The sequence below is a fragment of the Durio zibethinus genome, chromosome 9 (genome assembly GCF_047325235.1).
Source record: "Durio zibethinus cultivar Kanyao isolate XHJ-2024 chromosome 9, ASM4732523v1, whole genome shotgun sequence".
NCBI classification, from domain to species: Eukaryota; Viridiplantae; Streptophyta; class Magnoliopsida; order Malvales; family Malvaceae; genus Durio; species Durio zibethinus.
Window position 1 is genome coordinate 6,128,996 of NC_143170.1, and position 19,628 is coordinate 6,148,623.

Here is a 19,628-nt window from a genome sequence, read left to right on the forward strand (position 1 = left end):
ACCAGTTGGTTTCCAGTCACTTTCGATTTTTGGCTTTTGGCTTTTGGCCCAGAAATCTAGGTCAATGTCCATTTCATTCTCCGACAATTCTAGGAACCCTTGTCTGCTATTTTTGTTTTTGTAGATTGTCGGTAATAATAATAATAATTACTTCTATTTTTAATGAAAATGACATCTCTTTCTGTAGCTTTCAAGTTTTGAGAAGATTCAATCTCACCACCACTAGTCACTATTAGTGGATGCAAAAGCCCGAAATTTCCTTACCAATAGAACTTGGTGATATTTGCTTTTTCCTTTTTCTTCTCCTTGAGATTTCTAATATATCTTCTCAATTGATTCAAGGACCAAACTGCAGTAACGTGTGACAATGCGCATCATTTTATTTTATCTATTATCCATACTCTGCAATATTATTTATGTTCATTGTCTTCTTGTGTAATTGTCATATTATCCTTGTCAAAATTCTGTAAACCTGGCTGAGCAGTGTTTTGGTGTACTTTTCCTAATCCACAAGCTGTTGCATCTCGTTCAATTCCCCTTGTAATTTAAGGTTTTCCATGGTTATACGAATTATAATGGGATTAGGCAGGCCTGCACATTATATTTTCTTGATGTACTTCCCTATAATCTTTAAAGTTCTCCCTTTGCTTCTTTTTATGTTGGTTTGATATTATTATTTTGAGACATGTTGGGGGTATGGGTATGGAGATAAACTGTTCTCATACATGTTAGATTAAGGAAAGCACACAGCAATTTCCTACATACATTTTGTCACATTTATAGTTTCTTTGTTTATTGTACCAATGGCATTTATTGTGGTATAAAAAAGGTATATTATCCTTTAAGCTGAGACTTGAGTCATAGCAGTTAGGATGTAAGCATCATAATGGTGAAGTCATCCTTTCAACCATCCCAATAGAAAAACTGTAGACATTAAAACATGACAAGCGGATGATGAAACGAAAGCAAACTAAGTGAAAGCAACAACTTTTACTAGGATATAAGAATAAGTTGTTTAGGTTTGTTGAAGGAGGAATTTTATAAAGTACGAAGACATTAGTTACTCTTTTATTGTAGTTTTAAGTAGCATCTTGGATAAATTATACTTGTGCATGAACCTGCTCCTCATAAACCGGGATTGCTTTTCCATTGTTGTTGTTGTTTCACCTTTTATAGCATAAAATTTATGAGAAATGATAGAAAGGGTAGATTGTTATGTGCTTGCTTTAGTTTCTGAAATGCTGCTTGAGATACAGATGAAGTACATACATGAACCTAATTTCTTTTTACTTTTAATTTCTACCGAATATGGATTAAACAAATTTGCGATGAGAGGTCATCTGTTTTGCAAAGTTAAAAGGAAGTGTGGGGTAAAGGTTTGATGCAACAGTGCACTATGAGTGCTAGTGGGGTCTCACATTTCTGTTTGTTTTCTCCTTTTCCCTTTTCAATTATTAAAATTCATTATCTCTTGCCAAACAACCATATATATATATATATATATATATGGTTGTATATATTTGAGATATGTTACATAAGAGGCGGGCCTTTGCTATTGCCTACATTTAGTCCCTTTCCCTTACAGTTCAAATTCAATCTCTTCTTTGTTTTCCTGCATCCATTAATAGAGTGGAAGCCATGGAAACTTCCCAGCCCCTTTCCATTGAAAGCTTTTCATACAGTTGGTTAGTGAACCTAAAACCTTCTTTAGACAGTCTAGACAGCTCCCTCAAATCCTCTCTTGATGCACGTGATGAAGCTTCTTCCTTCATTGAGATGGACCCAAGAATGCCACCCTCTAGGAGATTCTTCAGAAATTCTCAAGATTTTAAGTTTGACTTTCCCATTTCACAAACTCCTCTCACCCTTGTTCATGCAGATGAGCTTTTTTCCAATGGTTATGTCATGCCTTTATTTGTTAACCCTTTGAAGATGGAGGCATATGAAGTTTCTGATTCAACTTCAACCCTGCCTACCTCTTCACACGCACCGAACCTTGTGGTTCCAGCTAGTAAAACACATCGTCCTCCTTTGAGAAGGTGTCGAAGATTGTCCAAGCGAATATTTTTGAAATACTTGGATTTTCTTAAGCCATTATATAGAAGAATACGAGGTTGCAAGTCAAGTGGTAGAGCTGAAAGTGTTGATGCAAGAGTTCAGGTAATGAAGAACTGGGTATATTCAGCAGGAACATCTCCTCGAATAAGTGTCGCATACTCCACCGATGAATGGCGAAAGTCATGTGATTCTGAAAGCTCAATTTATGAGGCAGTTCTGCATTGCAAAAAATCTATTGGTATGCTAATCTTCTTTTGCTTATTGTTGTTCTATTTGAGTATTTGGAATCAAATTCTGAAGCTGGTATTCTTTCCTATTTCGTTTTCAGGAAAATGAATGGAGAAGGATCCATTTCAAATCCACATGGGAGAGAGAGGAAATAGGAGGTGTCAAGGAGGTTATCTGTTCACTTGTTTGTCCTCTTCCTTCTCTTCTTTTGGGATGACAATGTACATTTATTCTGTAAGGAAGTCAAAGCTGTGTAAATGGTTGGCCATGGAATTCTGGCCCTGAGGGGGAAAAAGAAGAATGCTACTTTGAAATTTTGTTTTTTATCTTTTTCTTCGAAAGAGTAAGACTAACTGCTTCAAGGAATCCTTTCCTTTATTTCTGTAAAGTTTTAATTTTAATGAAATAATGATTATTTTATTGAGGGTACATATCCTTTAGTTGAAAAAATTAATAAATTTGTATGAATAATGAAATGTGCTTGTTTTGCAGCTAATTTCTTCTTTATTTCTTATGATGAGGAATTGTATTACAAAGAAAATAAAATCAAACTCTAATGTCATCATTATTTAATAGACATTTTTATTCTCCCTCTATTATTAATATCACTGTCTCTCTCCACATGCCAAAAGCAGCATAACTTTCAAGTATGCTCAAATTCTCTTTCACCTGCTTTGTAAGTTTAGTTTCCATCACAATCAATTAGAAGGGAATTTTTTTTATTAAAAAAAAAGGAAAAAAACTCATATCCATTATATGATAAGATGCCATAAATGGTCACAGCTGATAATTTCCATATTCATAATTGTTGATTTTTATAGTTTGTTTGATCCCATCAAATGAGAGTTTTGATTACATGAAAGGAAGCCTTACAAGCCTTTTACTAAATATTTAGTAGATTCACATATCCACTGCTATCCCCACCTACTTAATTAGAGAGAAATGTTGCATATATCTGAATAAAATCTCTCTTCTATTATCCAAAACTTTATGTGATGACATATAAAGTCTTCCTCTTAGCTTTGATTTAAACAAGAACAGACCCTTTTTATTGCCAGTTGATCCTCCATTTGGCTTTGATATTATCATATGATTTTCACTCTTCCCAGGTACAGACTGAAAAGAAAAATGTGTTATTGAAGTAAAAAACTCTAAAGTTAAACATGCTTCATTCTTATGAAAGCTTTTGATTCCCTGATGTCATTTTAGAAACATGTTGCATCGATTTTGGACTCATCCGAAGTAATTAACTGTATTGCAGACCCCTCCTGGACCATCCATTAGCCAGAGCTTTAACTTGATTTTCAGAACACAATCATTTCTAAGGCTTTTTCTGTGCCCATATATTTGCAGCAATATTCTAGCATAATATTTTCATGCATTATTGTATGAAGAGAAGAATAATTCTACATTTCTGCTACTCCTAAAAGAAAGGCAAGAACTGCAGCCTCATCATTCTGCATACAATCTCTCCTACAAGTTTATAACATTTTTTAATTTCAAAACTTTTTTCAAGATTTTATGGTTTATTTTATTGATAATGTGATTATTGAATAAAAAGAATTTGGGGTTTCTTCAGATGATAGGATAATGTGTTACTAACTCATTGTGCTGAAAAATTATAATTGGGAGAAATTGACAAAGTAGGTTTTTGCGTTATATATATATATATGTATGTATATATATATATGGATAGATAGAGAGAGAGAGAAAAAGGAATCAAGGAACTTCTGGTCCCCTAGGTCATGGGGTCCAAGATGAGATGGATCGTGCCCTTACAAACATGCCCGTTCCACCCTAGTTGTCCTGCCATTTGCTTGTAACATAACGCAAAGTTAAGGTGGCCTGTTTTCAGCGAATGAAGTGGCAGAAAATAAAAAGGGGGCATGAAATGAGAAAGTTCTGCACATGCCAACCAGCAGGATAGGGATACATGGACAAATTGTGCTAGGAGAAACGCCAAGTTCTGATAACAATGGTTTTCTGTGTCAATCTACTTAATTTTGTCTTCCATGTTGGATTTGCTGCTTCTCAACAAAAGAAGCACAACCAAGCGTAGCAATATGACATTGTTTTTCACCTTGCTAATTGCTACATCAGCATAGGTGGGGACCGAAACCTCACACATGCTACTTGTCGCGGCTATATATTTTCAGTCACTGTAGCTGCTAACAAGACATTAGCTTTGTCGTATCAGTGTTTGTCTCCAATATGACATTAATGATTGTCATAACGGATTTATATCGTTCGAAGAATTTAAAAACTAAATAAAAAAAAATAGAGTTGTCATTAATGTTTTTTAGTTAAATATGATTGGTTATCAATTAAAATATATTTTTTTAATAAAATTTTAAAATTAATTAAAATTTTTTAAAATAAAAATTTTAGGATCTACGTAACAGTATAAATTCGAGAGTCGATTACGTATGAAAAAAAATTAAAATCTTCATAATGTCCATTTAAAACGGTACCAATTAATTATGTATTATTTATTGATTTCAATAAAAACAGTCTTATTTTTTGTATTTGAAAAATAATTTTTTAAATAATTTTTTTTATTTTTAATTTATTAGAAATTATTTTTTAATGTATTTTTTAGTGCTCAAATTTTATTCAAGAAAAATAAATTAGAATCCTTTTATCAAAATAATTCTTAAAATGTTTTAATACGTTGATAACATTAAAAGAACTTTTTCTCACCTAAAGATTTCTTAAGCATCGCTTCTCGAAATACCTTAAAATCTCATCATCGGAGGCTCAAATTTACTTTTTGTAAAAAAGTTATATCATGCATGTAATGCAGAATGTTACCATATTAATGCACATATTTTATTCTCTTTTTTTAGAAATTTTATTAATTATTTTATTAATTTTTATTTTTAATTTAAATTTTTGAAGAAAAAAAGAATTTTTATTATATTAAAGTTTTTCTATAAATATTTCAATACACTGGTTATATTAAAAAAAAAAAATCTTTTCATCTAGGGATTTCGTAAAGCATCACTACTCGAAATACTTTTAGAATCACATCATTAGATAAAATTTTCTTTTTTATTATTTATATTACTATTTTTTAATAATAAATTAATTAATTTTTTATTTTTTTTATTTTTATAAAAAGAAAATTTTTATTGTATTGAAAATCTTTTTGTAAATACTCTAATGCATTGGTAGTATTTAAAAAAAATCCTTTTACCTAAAGATTTCGTAGGCATCACTATTCGGAGTACCTTTGAATCTCATCGTCGGATAAAAAAAAAATTTCTTATATTTTTATTATTTTTAAAATTTTTAAGGTTTATTTTTATTTTATAAGTTTATTTTAAAATTTAACAAAATTATAAAAAAATTTAACTACATATTTCATAATTTAATCTAACAAATATAAATATTTTAATATGCATAAATATTAATAAAATAATATATAAAAAATAAAAAATTTCAAAAATTTTTTTACCTAAATCGGACCGATCAACGGTCCTATCAAAGCTGGTCCAATCAATTTGGCGGCTCAATCCAGTTTGGTTGGTTCAGAACCGATCTGACTTGGTCTGGGACGGTTCGACTGGATCGATCAGAGACTGAAGGGATGCGGGTCACCGGGTCAAGTGCGCGGACCCAGGGTCAGGTTATGGGTTAACACGTGGATCTTTAGGGCTCAAAACAACGTTGTTTTGGTCCTTATTGAAACGATGTCGTTTTGATTCTAGCAATTTTATATAAAATGCCCAAAAAAAAATTTTAGCCATTCTCTCATCTCTCACACAAAAAACCCTTTTTTTAGCCAAAACGCAGGTGGCTGACTAGGTGTCGTTGTCACCATTTCTGGTCATTGATTGCCGTCATCAGTGATCGTAAAAAATCAAAATCACCTAAAATGTTCTCCTCAACCCCTTAAACACAAATCTAACCTCTGTTTTCACCTGAAAGTATCCCAAACAATGCAGATCTTTTGGGCAAACTTTTTTTTTGTGTTTGTGTGTTGTTTTTTTTTTTTTATGCTAGCACTGCGTTCCCTGTTCTAAGGGATTGTGTTTTTGGATTTTTTATTTTTTTTATTTTTTTTGCAGGGTATCTTTTTTGACAGAATATTTTTTTTTATTCTGAAAAAATTTTTTGATAATTTTTTGTTTCGATCCTCCTCTCCCTTCAATCATGCAGGAAATGAGCTTTATTTATAAAACTTTCTAAGATTCAAATCTCGGATTTTCTGGAATTTAAATCTCATATTTTTAACATAAAATTCACGCTATCAAGTTAGGTAGGATTTTATATGGCTGCTGGTGGTGGTTGCAGTAGTTGAAGGGACGCGAGTCACCGAGTCGGGTGCATGGACCTCGGATAGAGTTACGAGTTGACACGCGAATCCTCAAGGCTCAAAACAACGTTGTTTTAGTCTTGAAGCAGCGTCGTTTTGATTCTAGCAATTTATATAAAAGGCCCAAAAAAAATTTTCAACCATTCTCTCATCTCTCATAAAAAAAAATCCTTTTTTTAGCCAAAATGCAAGAGACCGATCGGGTACCGTCGTCGTCATCGCTGGTCGTCGACTGCTGTCATCAGTGATCATAAAAAGCTAAAATTACCTAAAATATTCTCTTCAACCCCCTAAACACAGATCTAACATCCGTTTCACCTGAAAGTATCCCAAACGACGCAGATCTTTCGAGCAAACTTTTTTTTGTGTTTGTGTGTTTTTTTTTTATACCGGTGCTGCGTTCCCCGTTCCCTGTTCCAAGGGATTATGTTTTTGAATTTTTTACTTTTTTTAAACTTTTTTACAGGGTATCTTTTTTGACATAATGTTTTTTTTTTTTTCTAAAAAATTTTTTTGATAAATTTTTGTTTCGATCCTCCTCTCCCTTCAATCATATAGGAAATGAGCTCTATTTATAGAGCTTTTTGAGATTCAAATTTTAGATTTTTTTATATTTAAATCTCATATTTTTAACCCAAAATTTACGCTATCAAATTAGATAAGATTTTATACGACTGCTGATGGTGGCGGTGGTAATTTTAGACTTTAAGGGAGAGTGCATTTAATGTACTCGCATTTTTTGTTAAACTGATCAGAACAGAAAAGAAGAAGAAGAAGGAAAAAGAAAGAAACAAAAAAAAAAACAGAAAAATAGAAAAAGAAAGAAATAATAATACAAATAATACAAAATGGTGCTTACAATGATGGATCTACGAGATGAGGATATAGGCTTTCGCAGTTGCGTTCTCAATGTAAAATTGAAGGACTCAGATTATTTCTGATGAAAGTGTTCTGGAGATCACAAGACAAAAAATTTACTTGTAAATCTGCAAGGCAATGTCCCTATATTACTAAATGAGAGGGCTATACTACTAGCTGCAACTCAAGTACCAATGTGATGATCTACAGGAGAAAAATCACCAAATAAACTTCACATATAGTATTAAATTTTGTTCAACAATGACATTAATTAAGGATTTCTGATGCTATCAATCCTCATTTTATGAAAATTATTAACTCATAACTTCATTGCCAAGATGCAGAGTCTTCTTAGGAATTACTTAAACGAGAATATAAATTAATGAACATCCAGGGGACCGATCGAGTCTTCTATATTTTCAGAATCCTCGTGCTCCTTATTACACTTTATTAGAGGAACAACTGGTTGGTGAACTTTAATTTTTGTTCTTCTATTAGTGTATATACATATATATATGTATATTATATAATCCATCTCCAGACTTTATACAGGACTAGGAAAGCATGCAAAAATATCATCAAATTTGCGTATCCAGAACCCTGCAAGGCTGCAACCATGCATGAGAAGACACGCAAGTCTTGGACAAATTACGGACAGGAAGTTAAAAGCTCACAAGTATGCAAACTTTTCTTTTTTATAGGAGAGGCGGTGCCAGGGCTCGACATTTGGTTTTGCGGTCATTTAAGATTATATATATTTTTTATTTGTTATATTATTCAAAGTGAATATCAAATACGGATATATATTCAACACAAAAATTCTCAATTTATAAAAAAAAATTTATATTTAGATTGTTTGACCCTCGTATTTATGTTTATGGTATATGTGTCGAGCATGAATACTTGATACTTCAAAAAAAAAAAGAAAAATCTTAATAATTAATATAGTTCATTTGGGGATTTATCAAACAAAAAAAGAAATAAAAATGGTCACAAAAATATGAATAGATAAATGCAGTGGACTAAAATGAAAAACAATACACCCTTGGTTAGTGGTTGAAGGTATAGAATTTTGTTAAAAAATCTAAAAAGATTAATTTGTTTTTTTTTTTTTAATTTACATAGCTGTAACTCAATATTTATGATAAGTTTATTGCTTTTAATTAAAGGTTTGTGAATAATGATTTTAGATACAATACATAAACAAATAATTATATAATTTATTTATTTTAAATCATAATACATAAAATTAGGTCAGAGATAAAAAAAATAAAATTAATAAATAACAATTTTAATTTAATTTAATATAAATACTTATAAAATTATTATAATGTGTAGCATATCTTAAAGGGCTTTCAAAAGTTTGGGTGATCGGCCACTGAGAAGAGGGTTTTTTTTTTTTTTTTGGTTATGGTGAAAATTGAGCACTGAAATGTAAATATTAAAATCAATAATGATAAATGAGCTTAGATGAAAATAATTGATTATTAAAAATATTAAATTAAAATTTATATATAACAGAATTTATGGCATATTTAAAAAGTTAATAAATTATTAAAAATTATTAAATTATTTATTTATAGATAAGAGAAGGGATCTAGTTATAGTAGTGTAAGAGTTACATTTTTTTTTTATCTTTGGATCAAAACGGTTAAGTGTAAGTAATGAATTTAATTTTGATCCAAGAATAAAAAAATTTTTATAAAATATTATAAATGGATTTGTAATATGTTTATAAATGAATATTTGAAAAATATTTATATATAAAATTTAATATTATTTAAAATTTAAAATCTAAACAATTTTATTTAACATAAATCTAACAAAATAAAGATATTTAAATTTGAAAAAAAAAACAAAATTTTATGTTTGGGATATGTTAGGAAATAAAAAAAGAACAATGGGGTATTAACTTTGAAACTCCCCCACTGGTTCCAGCCATTGCCCTGGACCCTTCGCACGCCAACTCGAGGGCTGATGGGCTTAAGGCCTTGAGACTTAAAGGATGTTATCCAAATGGCACCCACGGGCAAAAAGGTGCCCAGACCCTAATTCCCATACCAATAAAAGTTAGTCTTCTCGCTTACATTCCTCCGTCGAATGTTGTAATCTGTTCAATCCCTGAAATGTCAGATCCAACGGAGAGATACCGAAAGATTTGTCTTGGGGAATCACTGCCGAGAGTCTACCGATACCCAATAGCATGTAAAGAGCTCAGCTTCATTCTCAGAGGCGCTTATAGTAAACTCCCCAAAAATCTCCAATCCCTCATCTTTCAAGATATTCTCTCCGCCTTTCGTCTCCTTCCCGAGTAAGCCCCCCCCCCCTTTTTGTTAGTTCTTTTTCTGAATTTTGTCTTGTCTCTACCCAGTGTGTATTCTTTATGAATGTTAATAATTTAGTACATTTCTATATGATTGTTCCTGTCCCAATTAATTTTGGGTTCAATTTGCGGCCTTAATTTTCTTATAGGTATCTGGATGAAGTTTGATTAAGTTGGAAGCTTGAATTTTATGAAGTTTCTTTTCAAATTGGCTGTGTTGTATCAAGCTTTTACATGTATGTTGAATCAAATTGGGCACTCATTAATCAATGGTAGACCGTATTTGGAAAAAAAAAAAAAAAAGCTTTCAAAATGGTTGAGCTTAAGGAGAGTTGATCGCATGGCACACCCCAATATCTGTCAAGCATGATATGCATGCTTCATCAGTATCTTTATATTAAGGATTGACATATCTCCATTTACAAAAAGTTTTAGCACATGATTCAGTATGTGGTCATGCTTTAAATCAAATTGGACGTATGATTATTACTTTCATTTTATTGAATTATTCTCTATTGTATTCAGGAACTGGTTTGAGTGGCCTTAAATCTTAGTTTAAACTACTCCCAATTACATTAAGAACTAGTATTTGTTGGTTTTAATCTGTTTTTGGGGGTGGGAAGGGGGAAAAAGGGGGACATTGATATAGATGATTGCTTCAAAACATCGTTGATTATATGGGAATTTAGGCTTTGGGTTGATTATTACATAATCAACACATGCACGGTTGTTCATGCTATTAAGAACTAGTATCTGTCGGTTAGGGGTGGACAATTGAATGATAGATGAGACTGCTTCATAACAGTATTGATTGAATGAGAAGTGGGAACTTTATATGTTTTGGGTTGATTGTTATATCACACTATGTATACACTATCATACAGATAATATAGTTCATCGTTTTTGTTTTTTTTTTTTTATTTCTTGTATTTATGAAGTTTATTGTAAATTTAGAATGCAGACAGGTGGTGCTGTTGCAGCAGCTCATCTCCTACTGCAGAGTGCAGAAGCTACTTTGCCAAAACAGAAGAAGAGTTTGGTTGTTACAGAGTTTAAGCATGCAAAGGTTGCTCATACAAGACGAAGGAAAGCACACAGGGAAGAAAAAGGTAAACTTTTTAAATAGGTGCCACTCAATGTCTTAGGCTCTTAGCCAAACTGAATTTCACAGTATAAAGTTGAGAACGGTAACCATATAGTTGGTGTTAATCAAATATCTTTTTTTTTTTTTTCAAACTACTACTCATGTTTTTACCTCCCTATATATTTCAGGGTCTGCCCAATTGCCTCAAGATGTTCTTGTTTATATATTTAGTTTACTGGATTTGCAATCTTTAATCTCTGTAGCACAAGTCTGCTGGTAACTTTTCCTCCCTTTTTGATGCTGGCTTTCCATTATTATGATGCATTTACTAGTTTAAAGTTGTAATAGATAGCAGTTGGCATCCTTTTCTGATTCCTTTAAAATTTTTGTTGCTTAGTTTAGTTACTTTTGGTTGCTCTTTTGGAAGGTCATGGAATTTAGTAGCAAATGATAACCATCTATGGAAATTGCAATATACCATAGTCTTTGGCAGATCTGGCAATTATTCTAGGACTAAGATGCAGTGGGGTGGCAGATTGCTGAAAGAGGATTGTACGTTTCTGGAGGAGAATTTCGTTTCACAGACCCATATTGATTGGAAAGAGACATTTAAAAGAGCATATATAGGTATGCAGTATATGTGGACTTATATGTTATGTCTAATCACTTTTGTAATGATCCATACGTGTATAATTTTATGTGTAATCACTTTGTTAATGATCCATATACACATAATTTATGTGTAATCACTTTGTTAATGATTCATATGCATTCTAAGTGTTGCTGCAAACAATGTTTGTAAGCTTTTTTATATCTTCTCAAGATGGACCTCCCAGAATCTCTCTAGCATGGCGGTGCACACTTTTGAATATTTCACTTGCAAATCATCTTTCCCATCTTACAGTCGTTTAAATAATGTTCTGAATATCAGGCACTTTTTCAAAGAAATTAATGTCCAATAGGGGTTATTGTGGGCATTGTAACACGGTTGTTTGGCTCAACAACTGGAAATGCTCTGATAGACAATGTGAGCTGAAATATGAAAGCCTGCTGATTAAGCCTATTTCACCCCACCAGGTATTTGTAATTTCATATTGCTGCTTTTAGGTTTTCATTTCATGTACACTAAACGTTCCCCATGGTTCAGGTTGTCGAGTACATAACGGACGGTTGTATATCAATGATATCTTCTTCAGATAGCGATAGCGAGTCAGATGAAGAACCCATTTCTAGATTATGGGCTTATCCTAGAAACATATGTAGATGGGAGAAAAAGCCCATTGTTTAGAAGTATTTTAGTAGAATCTTTCGTAAAGAAGATAGCCTACAGAGATGGACGGTTTCATTGATCGTTGGAGTTGACCCATGTACATGAATGTTCTTTCTACCGGACAGAGTAATGTAACTATCTGTAGATATCATTTTGCTGACATTGGACTTACCGTAGATTTTATATAATAAAAATAGATGTGGAAGTTGTGTTTCTATGGGTGTAATTTTTCAATGTTTGCAGATATGAAGGTGAATGTACTGTTTATATTGCTACATATTAACTATATGTAATACGGTCAGGAATGGCAATAAGTCGGAATAGGTTTTTGTTCGATCCAATCTCATAACATTTACATCCGATTTCGATCTAACTTGACATTAAAATATTTTTTTTATTCTATCTAATCATATATTTATAAATTGTAACTAATTTCATTTTATTTAAAATTATTTAATAATTTTAATTTAATATAATAATTAAAAAATATTATTTTTAATATAAATTAACTATTAAATAATAAATTTTTAATATAATAATATATATAATTAAATAATTAAATAAATAATAAAAATATATTTTTTTATATATACTCATATTTGGTTGGAACAGTGGAACCTAAAACCTTACATCAATCAAAATTTGATTTTAAAAAAAATCTTGACTCGCTTTCGACTTGACTTTTAATTTTAAAAATATATTCAATCTTATCAGATCTTAACAGATTAAAACTCGTCAATTACAAACTATTTTATTATCTTTAAATATATTTGTTAATATCAAAGTATTCGTAAAAGTTTTTTGTAATTTTTTAATTTTGTTCGATTTATAAAGATGAAGGTAAATAAGAAAATAAAATATTTCTAACCGCTAAAATGTAATTATGACCTAAATAGATTAAGAAAAATATAGAGTAAATTACATGATTAATCATTAAACTTTAGATAAATTTTTAGTTTGATCATCCAACTATAAAAAATAATAATTTAATCATCAATGTTTTTAAAATTTATTTTTTGGTTACTCAATTGTAGAAGCCAATGATTGATTGATGTAATATTATCATATCATCTAACATAACATAGTGATGTTATCTATGTGCCATAACAAATTAGTTATTTTTATATATTGTAATTAGATTTTTATCCGTATGATATACGAAATAATTTTATTTATTTAATATAAGTATATACATATAAATTAGTTTTTTTTCAAAATTATATTAAAATTTTTAAAATTTATAACATATATAAAATTTATATATACTAATTTAAAAAATAAACATTTTGAAAAAAGTAAGAAAAAATATCATATCTTCCCTTTGGACAATATTATCTACAATAATATTTATATACTTGCAAGATATATCAAATAAAAACAAATTATATTTTTCTTTAAAAAACAAAACATATATATTATTAAATGATAATTTAAATAATAAAAGAAATATTAATATACTTTCACTTTTATAATTTTGATCAAATTGTTGTACAAAATATGAAAATATTAAGAAATATATGAAAAAATTTTGAAAAAAATATCATTTTTCATAATTAAGAAACTACAATAGTAACAAAATATATCTTGAAAAAAATGTAAAACAAAAAAATAAATTACAATAGTAATGGAATTTACTTTTAAAAAAGTTATAAAATGAAAAAAAAATTGATATAACACATTGCATTTATATTCTTAAACTTGTAGAAGAACTATTGAATGACAATTAGAATTGAATAAATAATTTTTAAATTAATTTTTTTAATTTAAAAGAGATATAATAAGTAATAAAGATGAAATCAAAATTTTTGTATATATTTGAAGTATAAATTTGATAATTAAAATTGAGTTAAATATAATCCTTTTTATAGTCTTCTTATTTTAAACATTTAATATGAAAAGTTATTTGAATTTTCAATCTCTTACATAAATTTTCGAAAGATAATTTTTTATTGATTCAAATCAAAATAAAAAGAATTGTTGGAAGATTTAGATAAATTTAATCTTTGTAATATTTAAACATGTTGAAAGATTTTGATAATTAAATAATTTCTTAAATAAGATTATTTGATAAACAATTAAAATTATTTATTATGAAGATAAAATTCATATTTCAAATTTTTAATTTTAAAAAACATATATCTAGAATAATTTGATTTTCAATTATAATTTGAATTATTTTGCTATTTGAGAAATTTTAAAATTATTTAATTTATAATTAAAAAACTATTTTACTCATTTAAAAAGCTATTTTACATGTCATTTAAAAAAATTATCTATGTAGACAATCACGTGATAAATCTTATCAAATCTAATATATATATATATATATATATATATATTATAACAATATACATAAATAAGTTTATCACATAAGCACTTATGTAGACAACTCTTTTAAATGACACATAGGATAGTTCTTTTAAAAAATAAGATAGTTTTTTTTAATTACAAATTAGATAATTTTAAATTTATTCAGATATCAAAATTATTCAAATTATAATTAAAAATCACATCAATTTAGAGATTTTTTTATATTAAAAATATAAAAATATGAATTTTATTTTTTTAATAAATATTTTTAGTTGTTTATTGAATAACATTATTCAAAAAAAAATTTAATTATCAAAATCTTTCAAACATATTTTAAATTTGTAAAGATTAAGTTTATCAAATCTTTCATAATCTTTTTATCTTGATTTAAAAAATTATCCTTTTAAAAAATTTATATAAGACATTAAAAATTTAAGTAACTTTAGTTAATATTACTAAAGTAAAAGTATTTTAATACTTTTTTATTATTTAATTATCATTCAATAATATATATTTATTTTTTTTAAAAATGCATAATTTATTTTTATTTGATATAATATTACAGGTGTATAAATATTATTGTAAACAAAAATATAAGAAAAAAGATACAATTTTTTTCTTACTATTTTTATAAAGTTTTATTTTTTAATGACAAGTGAATATATATAAATTTTTCATATGCTATGTGTATTAAAGATTTGAATATAACTTTAAAAAAAACTAATATATATATATTTATATTAAATAAATAAAATTATTTTGTGCATTGCACGAGTTATAATCTAGTATTTATATATACTAGAATATACATATATATATGATATATAATTGAAATTCAAAATTAAAAGAAATTAATATATAAAAAATGTACCAAAACGAAAAAACCATCTACTAGATCTTGCAAAAAAGAAAAAGGGGTGTAATAGTTAATGGCATTAAAAAAAAAACTAATAGATTTTCTAACTCTATTCTTTTATTAAATTTAAATAAACTAAATAAATTTAATTATTTGATATAATAATAATGGTTCTATATTATAATTTGCACTAAATATTTATTATTATTATTTTGATAAAAATTCAATTTCAAATAATGATATTGACGTATTTATCATCCACGTGCGAGTATAAACTTATCAGCTCAAAGATGTAATAGATAGAAGAAGGCATCCTCCCCGATTCCCTTAAATCATTTTTGTTGCTCAGTTTAGTGACTTTTGGGTGCCCTATTGGAACGACATGAAATTTAGCGGCAGATGATAACCATCTATGAGAATTAATGATCAACAGGGGATATTGTGGGCTCTAAGTATGTGATTTGGATGAGAAATATTTAAGAGGAATTTTATTTGTAGAGGAATTTTTAAAATTTTAAAATAAAATTATTTTTTTTGAAATAATAAAAATTAAAAATGTCAATATTTTTTGAATTTGAATGAAGAATGTTGGAAAGTTCAATTTTTTTTTCTCAAATTTTATTTACGGAGGTGAAATTTGTAAAAGTTTTTAGTTTTATAATAAGAAGTCAACATTTATTATGTATATATGTATATATATTTTTTTACGCAATTTTTGTTTTCTTTAACTTTAATTACAAAATTTTATTTTAAATTTTGTTTAATTTTTTTTATTTTCAGTAATATTTATATATTTTTACAAATCTAATAACACTCATATTATATATATATTTTTAATACTTTGCTTTTTAGATCTTTAATATCATTACTTATCCATTATAACATTTGTTATCTTATCAAATTTTAATATTTAAAATATCTTTCTAAAAAGTAATTATCTAAATAATGAAATTATAAATTCTGTTATTTTGAATTAATGCATTTTTAAATTCTTCAAATTTTAAAATTTTCAACCCAGATTCATCTCAAGGGTATGTTTAGATGAGACATTTGGATTACAAATTTCATTTCAATTATGATTTAAAATTTTTTAAAATAAATTTATTTATTTGAATAAAAACAAGAGAAAATTTTAAATTTTAGGAGGAATTTCAAGAGTCGAATTCACTCTTGAAATTCCACCTAAAGAGGTAAATTTTTAAAATTCTTCCAAAATTTTCATCCCTTCCACGTAACTCGCCACAAAATATAAAACTTAAAAAAAAATCATTTTATTTAACTCTAATATATTTTTTATTTTTTATATTATTAATAATATCTATACATTTTACAAATATATTGATAGTCATATTATTATTATTATTATTATTTCATAAAATTCAATTTTTTTTAAATTAGCATTTTGAAACGATGTAATTTAAAATATTTTTATTTCCAAATTTTTTAAAATTTTAAAATTCTTAGTCCAAACTCACCGCAACAGGCTGTACGAGACGGTACGTTCAAATATAAAAGCCAGCTGAATAAGCCTATTTCACCTCAATAGGTATTTGTAATTCCAGTTGCCGTTTAGATTGGTACATCTCCAAGCGCATACTTTGTATGTTTTATAATTCCATATAATGCATCGGGAAAAGGTTCTTGTAATTCTTTTTTTAAAAGAAAAGGTTATTGTAATTCTTAAATTCAGTACAACATTTAAAGATCGCGTTAAATAACATAATTCTAAAAGCCAAGAATTCAATGTGGGCATCAATAATAGATTAAAAAATTAACAACGCAAAACCATGTGATCTAAACTAATCATCATTAAATGCCATATTCAATGAGGAAATGTTCAGCTAAAAGATTAAGTAGAAACTGGGACTCAAGAGGGTTTGATCAAAATGCCATAGTTAATTGATTTCAGAAAAAAAAAAAAGAAAAAAAGAAAAGAAAGAAACTTTCATGTCGTCTAATCTTTCTTCTTCTCTTTCAATGGAATCTTACTCAGAACCTTCTCATCAAATACTGCATACTGCTTCTTGATCTCAACTATTGCCTTCTCAGAAAATGAATCAACCTTGTCCTCATATTTCTCATAAAACACCGGCACAGTATGTAGCAGAACAAATACTGTCATAAAATCAATCTAGCCTCAGTTATAAAAGCCAGAAAGTTTAAAATATATAATAATCAAATTCATTACCTATGTAGAACAATGTCAAGAAGTCACAACAATTGCCCACAATTGACAGAATCCATAATCCAGCAATAACCTATGGAACATAACAGCAAAGCAATTCCTAGTAAGTAATCTTAATTAGACTTGACAATTTAAAATATAATATAAAAATAATTCCAAAAAAAAATGTTAGCAAAAATTATATGAATTTAAAAAAAATAAAAAAATAAATTTCATATTTTTTATTTACACACGAATTATAGTATATAATTTTTTATAAAATATGACGTAAATACGTAAATTTCTCATGTTATGCAGGCCACGAATAGGTGGATTGTGAGGTCTAAACTTTAGTCAAAATAGCACGGCAACTAGAAGAAATCAAGGCAGATATTAACATACACCAAGAAACGTCTTCAAATCTCTTCCAGATGCAATGTCTCGCACAACATCTAGAGCTCGGTTAATTTCAATTCTGACAGCAGATGCAACTTCAAGGACACACTTTTCAGGAAGTACAACTTCTGGAATGTTTGGTGGAGAACTTCGTATCGAACAAAGTTGTACGTTACAACAAAATTCAATCACACAACCATAAGGACATAAAGAAGAATGTTTGAAAACCTTACTTGTCGATGAAGTTAGAGACATTAGACCACAGGAAAAGCATTGATAAAGAGAGTATCAAGATATGGCAAAGCAGAGTGATTAAATGGTATTCAAGCATTTCAAAGAGAACCCACAATGCTGTTGCACCACCAAGCACACTTCCAGAAATTTTCTTGTTCCTCCATAGAAGGACATCAGCAACTGCAAAACAAGATTCAATTAACAGAAAGATGATAATAAACAATAGAAAATAGATAAATAATAGGATGGTACAGAATTTTTGCCATAAGCTTTTGCCAAGAAATATTGATTGATAAATTCATAATATTATCCTTTTAGAAAGATTCAACAAAACTTCCCTTCAAATGAAGAACAGATTCAAAACTATGAACGATGCATTCATAATTCACAAATCACATAAACGTCAAAAAAAAAAAGCACAAAAATCAACACAATTTCGCTGAAATCATAGCTTAGAAAGATTTCGTATCTGGACTAAATAAAAAACGTAAGAAAATGCATGATTTGAAAAAACTAGCAACGATCTGATCGGAATAAATTACTTTAGCAATTCCATAATTTAAAAGGCAGATAAAATCAATAAACAAAACAGAGCATGTCATAAAATGCAACCGACATTCATTTAAATGACCAAATATCACAAAAACAATTGATAAAATAATTTCGCAGAATCTAAACAAATAAAATGATAAATCCTAAGAGATAGGTTAAGATTTAGATTGTGAGTACGTTTTCCAGCGCCTAAGACTTGGTGAAGAGGCTTCTCTCTGCCAAAGAGGCGATAAACTTCGGATTTGAGAACGTCAGCGTGAGAGAGCTTGTCGTCGTCGGAATCGGAAGAGGATGAGGAATCGCCGTGGATCTTCTGGGCGATCATCTCCCTCAGCGTCTCTTCGCGGTCCGCCATTGGATGTCTGCGTTGGATCAAACAAAACGAGGGGTATCGGGTTTTTCAGAGCGAAAGAACAGTAGGTGACGCAAACCGAGGCGTTTAAATTTGTAGCGTTGGGGGGAGGGGGAATGGGAATCCGAAGCTTAGGTTCGGGTTGGGATGAGACGAGCCTTACGAGTATAACCGAAAACAAGGAAACTGCAGGCGCCAGTAATTTCTTAATTGAGTTATGTTATTTCTCTGGTAACTGGCCATCAATGGGGCCCGCCACTTTTTCTATTTGGGTTTTGTAATTTTGGACGTGATACGGAAATAAAACTAATAAGAAAGAATATGAATGATATGGGTTAAAGTTTAAAATCCATGTATGAAAACGGATTAACATTCAATTGCTTACTGAGCCATAACTTCTCCCTTACAATTGTATTATCTTCATTTTGTGCCCTAGGTTGTAGGTTCCCTGTCCATTTTCTTCATTTTTTTTATCTTCATTCTAATAATTTTCTTTGTGAATACCATTCTTCAATCATCTAAGAGATCAATTAAAAAAAGTAGGGAGAGAATTTAAAGAAAAAACCAATGTTTGCTAATAGAGATGATCCTCTAATCAACAATGTATTTAGCAACACTTCATTGC

At 28.8% G+C, this 19,628-nt stretch overlaps 3 protein-coding genes across 4 annotated transcripts; 2 read left to right on the top strand and 1 right to left on the bottom strand.

Annotated features, from left to right (window-relative positions):
• The first annotated feature begins 1,101 nt into the window (after positions 1 to 1,101).
• LOC111316266 (putative membrane-associated kinase regulator 6) lies at positions 1,102 to 2,724 on the top strand. Its single transcript, XM_022918286.2, has 2 exons — positions 1,102 to 2,296; positions 2,387 to 2,724. Exons 1-2 carry the CDS (start codon positions 1,639 to 1,641, stop codon positions 2,392 to 2,394), a joined length of 666 nt encoding a protein of 221 aa, XP_022774021.1. The 5' UTR covers positions 1,102 to 1,638; the 3' UTR covers positions 2,395 to 2,724.
• A 6,756-nt stretch (positions 2,725 to 9,480) lies between these two features.
• LOC111316276 (F-box protein At5g52880-like) lies at positions 9,481 to 12,354 on the top strand. 2 transcript variants are annotated; one of them, XM_022918290.2, is made up of 6 exons: positions 9,481 to 9,773; positions 10,740 to 10,894; positions 11,058 to 11,145; positions 11,267 to 11,496; positions 11,801 to 11,946; positions 12,017 to 12,354. In XM_022918290.2, the coding sequence occupies exons 1-6, from the start codon at positions 9,589 to 9,591 to the stop codon at positions 12,155 to 12,157; spliced, it is 945 nt and encodes a 314-aa protein (XP_022774025.2). In that variant the 5' UTR covers positions 9,481 to 9,588; the 3' UTR covers positions 12,158 to 12,354. The 2 variants fall into 2 exon arrangements, with proteins under 2 accessions (XP_022774025.2, XP_022774030.2); XM_022918295.2 differs by having other exon boundaries at positions 9,483 to 9,773; positions 11,297 to 11,496.
• Positions 12,355 to 17,076: 4,722 nt separating this feature from the next.
• Positions 17,077 to 19,135, bottom strand: LOC111316293 (reticulon-like protein B3). Its single transcript, XM_022918299.2, has 5 exons — positions 18,829 to 19,135; positions 18,099 to 18,279; positions 17,872 to 18,013; positions 17,494 to 17,563; positions 17,077 to 17,420 (listed from the first exon to the last, which is right to left on the bottom strand). The coding sequence occupies exons 1-5, from the start codon at positions 19,004 to 19,006 to the stop codon at positions 17,260 to 17,262; spliced, it is 732 nt and encodes a 243-aa protein (XP_022774034.2). The 5' UTR covers positions 19,007 to 19,135; the 3' UTR covers positions 17,077 to 17,259.
• Positions 19,136 to 19,628: the final 493 nt, after the last annotated feature.

Excerpts from the sequence above, each read along its gene's own strand:
- LOC111316266 (XM_022918286.2), top strand. The coding sequence starts at position 1,639 with ATGGAAACTTCCCAGCCCCTTTCCATTGAAAGCTTTTCATACAGTTGG.
- LOC111316276 (XM_022918290.2), top strand. The coding sequence starts at position 9,589 with ATGTCAGATCCAACGGAGAGATACCGAAAGATTTGTCTTGGGGAATCA. Across the intron at positions 10,895-11,057 it reads AGCACACAGGGAAGAAAAAG|GGTCTGCCCAATTGCCTCAA; the intron begins GTAAACTTTTTA and ends TATATATTTCAG. Across the intron at positions 11,146-11,266 it reads TCTGTAGCACAAGTCTGCTG|TTTAGTTACTTTTGGTTGCT; the intron begins GTAACTTTTCCT and ends TTTGTTGCTTAG.
- LOC111316293 (XM_022918299.2), bottom strand. The coding sequence starts at position 19,006 with ATGGCGGACCGCGAAGAGACGCTGAGGGAGATGATCGCCCAGAAGATC. Across the intron at positions 18,014-18,098 it reads GTCTCTAACTTCATCGACAA|TTCTCCACCAAACATTCCAG; the intron begins GTAAGGTTTTCA and ends TTCGATACGAAG. Across the intron at positions 17,421-17,493 it reads CTTGACATTGTTCTACATAG|TATTTGTTCTGCTACATACT; the intron begins GTAATGAATTTG and ends ATTTTATGACAG.